This window comes from Mus caroli, unplaced genomic scaffold, assembly GCF_978045245.1.
Source record: "Mus caroli unplaced genomic scaffold, Mus_caroli_1 scaffold_2, whole genome shotgun sequence".
NCBI lineage: Eukaryota > Metazoa > Chordata > Mammalia > Rodentia > Muridae > Mus > Mus caroli.
This window is the reverse complement of record NW_028227257.1, coordinates 148,982,469-148,993,988: the sequence shown is the minus strand read 5'-3', so window position 1 is coordinate 148,993,988 and position 11,520 is coordinate 148,982,469. Positions and strand designations below refer to the sequence as shown.

At 47.9% G+C, this 11,520-nt stretch overlaps 1 protein-coding gene across 1 annotated transcript in view; it reads left to right on the top strand.

The window, feature by feature from the left end:
* Positions 1 to 8,766, top strand: part of Lamc3 (laminin subunit gamma 3) — a 59,573-nt gene extending 50,807 nt beyond the window's left edge. The window contains exons 25-28 of the mRNA XM_021186157.2: positions 1,126 to 1,325; positions 2,684 to 2,830; positions 3,853 to 3,952; positions 8,379 to 8,766. Coding sequence (XP_021041816.1) covers positions 1,126 to 1,325; positions 2,684 to 2,830; positions 3,853 to 3,952; positions 8,379 to 8,623 — 692 coding nt within the window. The 3' untranslated portion in view covers positions 8,624 to 8,766. The remainder of the gene's footprint in view (positions 1 to 1,125; positions 1,326 to 2,683; positions 2,831 to 3,852; positions 3,953 to 8,378) is intronic.
* The last annotated feature ends 2,754 nt before the right edge of the window (positions 8,767 to 11,520 follow it).

The window sequence follows — 11,520 nt, the reverse complement described above, 5'->3', positions numbered from 1 at the left end:
TAGAGAAGCCCTGTGTCTAAAGAAGCAAAACCAACCAACCAACCAAACAAACAAATAAATGGAGTTATATGGGGGATGGTGACAATGGGAGCGTCAGGCGGACCTCTGAGTTTTAGGCCAGCCTGGTCTGCACACTGAGACAGGCAGGGCCACACAGAGGAACCCTGTCTCAAAAGAAGCCAAGTGACATGTTTCACAGGTGGGTAAAGTGAGAAAATTCAATTGCTTATCCATCCTTGAGTCAGAGCAGAGCTCTCTCTCTCTCTCTCTCTCTCTCTCTCTCTCTCTCTCTCTCTCTCTCTCCCCCTCAGGGACAGCTGTGTGATTGGTTCTTCCCGCATACCATCTTTGCTCCAGAGAGAAGCCTTTGTGGCTCTCTGTCCACTCCACCCAGCACCTGCCCTCCCCCTGCCTGCTGCACACTGGATATGGAACTTTAGCCCAGTGGTGCCAGGACAGGAAGTGTCTTCTTGGCTTCTAGCTTTCTTGGGGCATAAGGCTGTGGTCACTCACTCAATGGGGCCTCCTATGTAAAGGACATGGTTGTGTGTGAGCTTCTCTAACCAAGAGTCACATTTAGGGAGAGGTAAACCTGTGCTGTGGGATATTGTGGGTAGTTGTAGGGGACATTGCTATTGTATATCTCATGGCTCACTGCCTTGGCTTCCTTTTCTTCCACACGGAGATGGCCATGCCTTCCCAGGGGTCAACTTCTCTTCGTTGAAAACAAGACTTTGCGTGTGTTGGGTAGAAATTTGTCCCTCTGACTCTGATCTATAACCCAAAAGATTAACTTCCAGCCTCAACCCCAAACTCTCCCCACCCTCTTCCATCACAATCTAGAGACATTTAGGCTGTGACTACCATATGATGTGACTTTAACAGAGAAACCACAATGCAAACACATGATAGCATATGGGCCTTGGTGTTCGATGAGGACAGTTTCTCACTCCTTATGTTATTCCCCGGTGTCACCTTGAGAAGGGGCCACATAGATCTCCTCTGTCTCCAACCTCCACTCCCATTGTCCAAAGTCCGGGGCTGGTCGAGCTTCTGCAGTCGACACTCAGTAGGCTGTCCAGGGTGAGTCTGTTCCTCCCGCCACAGTCTTGGCCAATTTTGCAGGAATGAAGCTGAGGTCTCCTCTACCCAAGGAGCAGGCAGCGCTGAAGAAGAAAGCAGGCAGCATCAGGACCAGGCTCCTGGAGGACACAAAGAGGAAGACCAAGCAGGCAGAGAGGATGCTGGGAAATGCTGCCTCTCTCTCCTCCAACGCCAAGAAGAAAAGCAAAGAAGCAGAACTGATGTCTAAGGACAATGCCAAGGTCAGGTACAGGACAGCCAAGGTCAGGTTCAGGACGGCAGCAGCTTTCTCCGGTTTGGTGCCGAAGATCCCACGCTGCCAAACTGCTGTGGGCCCTGGCTCCTAGATCAGGAGTTCATGTGGGTGACCTCACTAATTTTTTAAGGAAAAGGAGTCACTGGTGGCCCTGTGAGAAGGAGAAGACTCTAGGCTGAACCAAATTCAAGGCTGAACTCATATGACCAGGACTCATACCTGGGCCGTTTTTCTTTGTTTTATTTATTTCATCTCCTTTTTCTTTTACATATTTATTTATATTTATTTTAACTTATTCATACAAATGTTTCCCCTGTGTGTATGCACGTGTACTATAGATGTGCCTGATATGGGCAGAAGTCAGAAGCAGGTGTTAGACCCCCTGGCTGTGAACTGTGGGTGCTGGCAAGTGACCCAGGTCCACTGCAAGAGCAGCAGCTGCTCTCTACTGCTGAGCCACCTCTTCAGCCCCCACTCATTAAATTTCTGACAGTCTCACATTTCCTAGACTGGCCTGGAACTCACTATCTGGCTGAGGATGCCCTTTAACTGTTGATTCTTCTGCCTCCACCCCACCCCATCCCAGTTTATACCCTGCTAAAGACTGAACTCAGGGCCTCATGCAGTCAAGGCAAACACACATCCAAATGAGCCACATTCCCTAGCCCTAGGCTCTCATTAACTGAGGCCAAATTCTAATTGTTCTGTGTGTGTATGTGCGTGTGTGTGTGTGTGTCCATGTGTCCCGTCCTCAGATCCAGTACTCACACCCAAGTGAACTCTCTTCATGGATGCTTAAACTGAAGGGCTGACTTGAAACTGGGAGTTCTAGGTGCAGTTTCTTGTCCCACAACTCCTCTTCCCTCTCTCCAGACCTCTTGTTTCCTCATCTATAAAATAGGTAGACTTTCTCCACTAAGGAGGAATAAGGAGTTTATAGTAATTTGTACTGGGCACATATCCCATCTCCAGTGCATACCTGTTGACTGTGGGGATGAATGAATGAATGAGTGAGTGAGTTCTAGATTATGAAGTACACTGCTTGGCATTGTGTCATAAAAGATGTTGTCCAAGCCAGACCTAGTGGTACAAGCCTATATCCCAGCTACTTTGAGGGCTGATTCAGAAGTATCTCAAATCCAGGGCCGGCTTAAGTAACTTAGAGAACTCCTATTTCAAAACAAAATATAAGAACAGGTCCTGGCATGTGGATCAGCTGTAAAGTACTTACCTAGCATGTTTGAGACTCTGGCTTCCACCTTCAATACCGAAAAAGAAAAACAAAGAACAAAGTTCCTCTTTCCCAAAGGGCTCATTCTTCCCTTCCCTGCTGCTGTCTTGCAGCTCTCCAGAGCTTTGCTGAGGGAAGGCAAGCAGGGCTACCGTCATGCCAGCCGACTTGCCAGCCAGACCCAGGCCACACTCCGTCGGGCCTCTCGCCTGCTGCTGACCTCAGAAGCACACAAGCAGGAGCTGGAGGAAACTAAACAGGTGGGTGTGTGCAGCCCATTCCCCCTGTGCCCAGTGTCTCAGTTAGCATTGCCGTTACTGTGAGAAACATCATGACCAAAGCAACTTGGGAAGGAAAGGATTTATTCCACTTATATTTCCAGATAGCAATCCATCAGCAAGGGAAGTCAGAACAGGAACTCAAGCAGGGCAAGAACTAGGAGGCAGGAGCTGATGCAGAGGCCATAGAGGGGGGCTGCTTACTGGCTTGCTCCCCATGGCTTGCTTAGCCTGCTGTCTTATAGCACCATTCTGGGTTGACATCAGCAAGCATGCCTGGGCCCACCCACACCAATACTAATTAAGAAAATTTCCTAGGGGCTGGAGAGATGGCTCAATATTTAAGAACCTTTTCTGTTCTTCTAGAGGTCCTGAGTTCAATTTCTAGCAACCACATGGTGGCTCACAACCATCTGTAGTGGGATCCAACACCCTCTTCTGGCACACATATATATACATGTAAATAGGGGCTGGTGAGATGGCTCAGTGGGTAAGAGCACCCGACTGCTCTTCCGAAGGTCCGGAGTTCAAATCCCAGCAACTACATGGTGGCTCACAACCATCCATAACGAGATCTGACTCCCTCTTCTGGAATGTCTGAAGACAGCTACAGTGTACTTACATATAATAAATAAATAAATAAATCTTAAAAATATATATATATATACATGCAAATAGAGCATTCATGTACAAAGAAAGAAAGAAAGAAAGAAAGAAAGAAAGAAAGAAAGAAAGAAAGAAAGAAAGAAAGAAAGAAAGGAGGGAGGGAGGGAGGGAGGGAGGGAGGGAGGGAGGGAGGGAGGGAGGGAGAAAGAGAGAGAGAGAGAGAGAGGCCAGTGCCTTTAATCCCAGCACTCAGGAGGCAGAGGGCAGGTGGATTTCTGAGTTCAAGGCCAGCCTGGTCTACAAAGTGAGTTCCAGGACAGCCAGGGCTACACAGAGAAACCCTGTCTCAAAACAAACAAACAAACAAACAAACAAAAAAGATGTTCTTTCCTGTCAAGGTGACCTCTGGGCTGAGCACTGTGGAGCGCCAGATCCGAGAGTCTCGGATCTCCTTGGAGAAGGACACCAAGGTCCTGTCAGAGCTGCTTGTGAAGCTGGGTAAGGAGACCCCAAGGCAAGACCCTGAGGGGAAGTTGCAGGGCACGTTTCTCCTTGTCCCAAAATCCATGATTTCCATGTCTAGCCTGTCACCTATCCCAGGCTTTGTAGCCATCCAGGTCCTGTGTAGGGCAGGGTGGTGTCTGGGGTTGAATTCACTGTGTCTCCAGGGCCACAAGGGGAGATGTCTAGAGAGTCTGGCATGGGTTGGGGTAGTCAGAAAACTCCCTATGTTCCAGGTTACCCATGGGTGCCCAATAGGCAAATCATCAGTTAGAGAGTAGGCAGGATGACGGAAAAGCAAGGGGCAGGTTGGTGATTGGACTTGATTTGGGATTTGACAGATGGGCATTCGAGGCTGGCTCTGTGTCTTCCTGTGCACACATGAGTGTGCAGGCTTGTATGGGCAGATCAGAGATTAACTTTGGATATCAAGGCTGGTGAGATGGCTCAGCAGATAAGAGCACCTGACTGCTCTTCTGAAGGTCCTGAGTTCAAATCCCAGCAACCACATGGTGGCTCACCACCATCTGTAAGGAGATCTGACTCCCTCTTCTGGAGTGTCCTTTAATCCCAGCACTTGGGAGGCAGAGGCAAGCAGATCTCTGAGTATGAGGCCAGCCTGGTCTACAGAGTGAGTTCCAGGACAGCCAGGGCTACATAGAGAAACCCTGTCTCGAAAAACAAAAAACAAAACAAGAATCAAACCAAAAAGCCAAAACCAAACAAACAAAAAACCAAAAAAACAAAAATACTTTGGATATCTTCTCTATTATTTTCCACATTAAAAAAAAAGATTTATTTATCTTATCTATATGAAGTCACATTTATTCTGTTCAGACACATCAGAAGAGAGCACTAGATCCCATTACAAATGGTTGTGAGCCACCATGTGGTTGCTAGAAATTGAACTCAGGACCTCTGGAAAAGCAGTCAGTGCTCTTAACCACTGAGCCGTCTCTCCAGATCCTATTTTTATTTTTTTTATTATTATTATTATTATTATTATTTTATTTTTATTTTTATTTTATTTTATTATTATTATTATTATTTGCTTCGGGTTTTTTTTTTTCGTTTTTTTTGTTTGTTTGTTTGTTTTTGAGTCAGGGTTTCTCTGTATAGCCCTGGCTGTCCTGGAACTCACTTTGTAAACCAGGCTTGCCTCTAACTCAGAAATCCACCTGCCTCTGCCTCCCAAGTGCTGGGATTAAAGGTGTACACCACCACTGCCCAGCTCCTATTTTTATTTTTATTTTTATTTTTATTTTTATTTTTATTTTTGTTTTTGTTTTTGTTTTTTGAGACAGGGTTTCTTTGTGTAGCCCTGGCTGCCCTGGAACTCACTCTGTATACCAGGCTGGCCTCGAACTCAGAAATCCACCTGCCTCTGTCTCCCAAGTGCTGGGATTAAAAGCAAGCACTACCACTGCCCGGCTCCTATTTTCATTTTTTTTAATTTTTATTTTTTAAAAGATTTATTTATTTATTTATTTTATGTACATGAATACACTGTAGCTTCAGACACCCCAGAAGAGGACATCAGATCTCATTACAGATGGTTGTAAGTCACCATGTGGCTGCTGGGAATTGAACTCAGGACCTCTAGAAGAGCAGTCAGTGCTCTTAACCGCTGAGCCCTCTCTCCAGCCCCCTATTTTTATTTTTTAAGACACGGTCTCATTATGTAACTCTGGCTGTCCTGGAAATCATTATGTAGACCAGACTGGCCTGGAACTCACAGAGATTCTCCTGCCTCTGCTCTTGACTGAGTACTGGGATTAAAGTTCATGGAGCCAGCCTATTTACTTATTTTTAAGGTTTTTATTTTATTTTGACCTCATTATGTAGGTCAGGACTGAACTCAGGTCCTTAGTCTTGGTGGCAAACACCCCTTCTCCCTGAATGACCCTTTACCTCATATTTTGAGCTAGGGTCTCTCTGAACCTAAAGCTCATTTGTAGAGAGGAGTTTTGGCTACACCGATTTCCCCCCTTTGCAGATCGCAAGCATGCACCCACCCAGGAGCTACCTTTGGATCCAAGAATGAAAGACACATACACATTAGCTTATTTTTAAAATGCCTTTGCTAACTCAATGACTGGGCATTTCTAATCCTCCTCTGGCTACCCCAGGCTCAATTGGGGAAGTGGCCAGTGGCCACCCACCGAATTCTCACATGGCTTTATCTTCTGTAGCTCCTGTGTCCCATCCTTCTTCCCCAAGTCCTCTGTTCCTCTCTTCGTCCTATCCCTGCAACACTAAGAGTCCCACCCTGTGCCTGGCCATTGACCCCTGGCATCTTTATTGATTGATCAAAAACCAATTGGGGACAAGGACCTTTAGCCTTTGGGCACACAGATTTCCGGCTGAATCAAAGCATTAGAACCATTCTCCAACACTCATTGATTTATTGATTTGGCTGCAAGTTCCAGGAGTCTTCTTGTCTTTCCCATACACAAGCACCATGGTGCACACACACACACACACACACACACACACACACACACACACGAGCACACACTAAATGAATAAACATAATTTTAAAAAAGTTTAAAGGATGCAGTCCCTAAGGCCTGACATCTCAAGAAGTTAGATTCTATCTGTGAATAAAGCCACTGAAGATGTCAGGGTATCCATGGTCCAATCTCCTCTTGATGATTGGATCCACCAGCTGGGAACCAAGTTTTCAACCAGTGAGCACTGTAGGAAGCGCTTTGTATTCTCCTATATATGACTATATAAGTCTTCCCCTGCCCTTTCTTGCCCTCTGGTCCCATGTTCTTTGCCTGGGGAGTTCAGAAGGATTAGAGCCCCTGACTTCTGCCCTGTCACCTTCCACCCAGCTGAGCTTCATTTCCTTTCCTTTTCTTTTCTTTTCTTTTCTTTTCTTTTCTTTTCTTTTCTTTTCTTTCCCTTCCCTTCCCTTCCCTTTTCTTTCCCTTCCCTTCCCTTCCCTTTTCTTTTCTTTTCATTCCCTTCCCTTCCCTTCCCTTCCCTTCCCTTCCCTTCCCTTCCCTTCCCTTCCCTTCCCTTCCCTCCCCTCCCCTCCCCTCCCCTCCCCTCCCCTTTTCTTTTCTTTTCTTTTCTTTTCTTTTCTTTTCTTTTCTTTTCTTTTCTTTTCTTTTCTTTTCTTTTCTTTTCTTTTCTTTTCTTTTCATCCTGGAACTCCCTCTGTAGACCAGGCTGGTCTCAAACTCAGAAATCTGCCTGCCTCTCCCTCCCAAGTGCTGGGATTAAAGGCGTGTGCCACCACTGCCTGGCTGGGCTCCATTTTTCTGTTGAATGTCACACTTGATGACAATATGACAAAGACTTGGACTATGCTACCACACTGCATTTCAGTGTAAGCACCTGGCCCCATTCTTTGTCTCCTGGAGAGGCTCATTGAGGCTCATTCCTAAGAAGTGGAAGGAATTCGTGCAGGGGCCAGGGTGAGAAGCCCACTGCCTGCCCTCTGAGCCTACAGTCCTTCCTGTCTCGTCTGCCTCCCTCATCCAGTCTGACTCTGGACATCCTGCTGTCTGCTCAGTGAGCCCACTTCCCCACATATGATGCTATCTACAAATGTGTGCAGATATTCGAGCTGGTGTAGATCCTATGACCTCTCTCACAGTTTTGTAGATGAGGAAACAGTGTTTGGAGGGAACTCACTAAGGGCATAAAAAATAAATTACTGGGCCAGGAAATGGCTCAGTACGTGAAGACACCTACTGCCATGCCTGAACACCTGAATCCTAGCCCCTGTGATCCACATGGTGGAGAGAGAGAGAGAGAGAGAGAGAGAGAGAGAGCGAGAGAGCACTCTCACAAGTTGTCCTCTGACTTACACATGTGCCCCACCCCACCCCACAGCAAATAAATAAATACGAATAAAGTATTAGAAATAAAAAACCCCGAAGGTTGGTGGTGGCGCACACCTTTAATCCCAGCACTCAGGAGGCAGAGGCATAGCTCTATAAGTTCAAGGCCAGCCTGGTCTACAGAGTGAGTTCCAGGACAGCCATGATTACAAAAGAATAAAAACAAACCCTCGAGACTTTGTTTAAATTTTTAAATTTTTATTTGACATATAAACGTTTTGCTTGTAAATACAGCATATGTGTGCAGTGCCCACAGAGGCAGGAGGTAAGATACCCTGGCACTGGAATAGCAGTGGGTTGTAAGCTACCATGTGGGTGCTGGGATCTGAACATGTAGGTCCTCTACAAGAGAAGCAGTGCTCTTAACTACAGAGCCACCTCTCCAGCCCCACTTCTTCACTCTGCATGTGAGCTCCAGCGCATGGACCCCCAGGTCTTCACACCTTCCTATATCCCCTCCCAATGAGTGATAAACAGACCAGCTCCTGGGTGTCTGATCTGAGGCGTGGGTTCCTAGGGCCTGCGGGCAGCTGGCTCCTGCTGAAGCTGTCTGTGTTCCTCTACAGGGTCCCTGGGTGTCCACCAAGCCCCTGCTCAGACCCTGAACGAGACCCAGCGGGCACTAGAAAGTTTGAGGCTGCAGCTGGATTCCCACGGAGCCCTGCATCACAAACTGAGGCAGCTGGAGGAAGAGTCTGCTCGACAGGAGCTGCAGATTCAGAGCTTTGAGGACGACCTCGCTGAGATTCGCGCTGACAAGCACAACTTGGAGACCATTCTGAGCAGTCTGCCAGAGAACTGTGCCAGCTAGACCCTGGCACACCCTCTCCACCCTGCCGTTTCCTGTCCACTCCCTGTAGGTGTCCCAGGCCTGCCTGTCATATGTTCACGTGAATGCTTGTTTGCTGGTGTATCTTTGGTCTGAGCAGGAGTGAATACATGCTCACACCTCCACAGATGACCCTGTATGTAGCCCTCAGTGTGTGCTCCCTAAACATGCATCAGCCTACACACCCCAGTGTCAGTAAGGCATGTCTTCATTTGCACTGTGATGCACTGATGTGTTAAGACCACCTGTGTGCATGCACACATATGAGAGTCTAGAGCTGTCGAGAGGCAGTCCTGAGCTTGGGCACACTCCACATTCTGGGTGGGTCCTGTTATGAAATATTCCCTGCAGGGCTGACACATCTACAACCCTCCCTCCAGAAATCAACAGGGGTGGTACCTCCGAGGCTGAGAGACTATCTATCCTCAGAAATCTTGAGAAGCCTCAGAAAGTCCCACGTGCATGGTCACAGAGCTGGCCCTGGACCCACTATGCTCCTCTGTCCCCTAACTGGTCACCCAGCAGCCCTGAGAACTGAGGTACTAGACAGATCAAGCAGTGCCCAGATTCTAACAGGGTTCCGGGAAGTGGCACCTGAGGCCATGTGGACCTGCAAAGCCACGGGGCAGGGTAAGATGGAGGTATCTTTTGTGGACGATTCCCCAGAGGGATCTGGACCTCATCATTGAGGGAAGTGCCTGATCCATCCACCTTCAATGTCCTGACCTACCTGAAGAGCCAGCTTCTTCAGGGTCTGGCTCATGAGCCCTCAAGCAGGCAATGGGGACAGCCCTTTGTGCCTTGCTGACCTGGTTAGCCTTTGATTGACACTTCTCAGACTGGTCCTGTGGCCCCACCTGTCATGAAGTATGTCACAGGGATGTGGGAGCCTGGCTGTCATTCTAAGCCTGCTGCCCATGACTGCCTCCCCCAGAAATCCCTGGCATTTCTTCCTGATGCCCCCTCTTTTGCTCAGAGCTCTTTAGAACACAGCAGGGCCTAGGCACTGGGATAACAGCCACCTTTGCAAGCCCAAGCCCTTCCCCAGGTCCCAGAGGAACTGATAGTTACATGGACTGATTGTGATTCCGAGGAAATAAAGAACCCTTTTCTGTGTGCTGTGCCTTTGGTCCTCCAGTGCTGGTGTGGCAGCCAGGGCCTGCTGTGGGTATGCACAGAGCACTTCCTGTGGCTGGCCCCGGAAAGCAGGTAGTGATTTCCTGCATTTGTGATCCCATGTGTGGGAAGGAGGTTGGCAGAACTGGGCTTGTGTCATGCTAGGGTCTGTCGTGTTGGCCTTAGCAGGGGCACTGTGACTACCACCTTTCTTCTCAGATCCAGGGGGCTTTCAGACAAAGGTGAGGGGCCTGGATAGAGATGGTACGCAAAGAGTTCGTCTGCCACTCCCTGGTTCAGGGTGGAGACACTGAGGCAGAGAACTGAACTTAATTCTGTCCAGTAGGATGGTAAGGGGAAAGGAGGGCCACCATTGAGAGAAGGGGGCATTGAGCCTGGGTCTGGAAGGGTGGAGAGACGGGGGCAGAAGGGAAAGAATGGCCCATATAAGAGGGTAGGCTGTAGCCAAGGTTACAGCCTGGCCTGGATCGGTCATTGCAAACTTAGATTAGAGCAGATTGTAAAGCATCCTCTATTTTATTAAGGCTTTAGGCCACAAGGCCAAAATGATTACCAGATTAGCTTCAACGGGACAGTGGAAGTCGCTGGGAGGGTGATTTGGAGTTCTGGGCTAGGAGTGGCTTTAGAGAAGCCTGAGTCTGGGGCTGCTGAGATGGGTAGCTTTTCCCCCCTGCCTTCTTCCTTGGCCCCAGTTTGGCTCTTTTCCGTTTGCTTAGGCCTTGCCTCTACAAATTAGCTTTCCTTGTCTTTCTTGTACTTAGTGGTTGATGATATTGCACCCCTCCTCCATCCTCCACAAAGCCCTGGGCATGCGTATCATCAGCTCATTATTTTTATTTTTTATTCATTTTTTTTTCAAGACAGGGTTTCTCTGTGTAGCTCTGACTGTCCTGGAAAACTCTCTGTGTAGACCAGGCTGGCCTTGAACTTGAAGATCTGCCTGCCTCTGCCTCCCAAGTGCTGGGATTAAAGGTGTGAGCTACCATTGCTCAGCTATTATTTTTATTTTGAGATTCTGTTCATTTTTGTTTTATATGTATGTGTGCTTTGCCTGCATGCATATCTGGGAACCACATGCATGCTTCAGGTCCTCTGGAACTGGAGTTACAGATAGCTGATAGCTGCCATGTGAGTGCTGGAAGCCAAACCCAGGTAGACAAACAGACACTTCTTCTCTCTCTCTTTTTTTTTTTTTTTTTTTTTTTTTTTGTTGTTGTTGTTCCGAGACAGGGTTTCTCTGTATAGCCTTGGCTGCCCTGGAACTCACTCTGTAGACCAGGCTGGCCTTGAACTCAGAAATCTGCCTGCCTCTGCCTCCCAAGTGCCAGGATTAAAGGCGTGTGCTACCACTGCCCAGCAAGCAGACACTTCTTTTAACTGCTGATCCACCACTCCAGCCCCACATCAAATGTTTGAGTGGTCAGGTCCCCTGCTTGGCCAAAATACCAGGGACTTTGTGTCCAAGGCTTTGTGGTGAGACATGCCATGTACGTACGGCAAAGTGTTCCGAGGAGAGGTGCATCCCTCCAGATAGAACCTTGAGGTCAAGGTGAGGCTGAGGATGGTGTGGCTGCCATTTTATGTTGAGTGGGACTGATATGGTAGGTTGCCAGGGTGGGGTAGAAAGACTGAAGATGGGATTGGGTAATTAGGATCTGGTGTGTGATATAAAGGAAATAGGAGCTCTAAAGTCAAAATCTGGGGCAGGATCCGGCATTTCTCTGGCCTTAACCCAGTTTCTC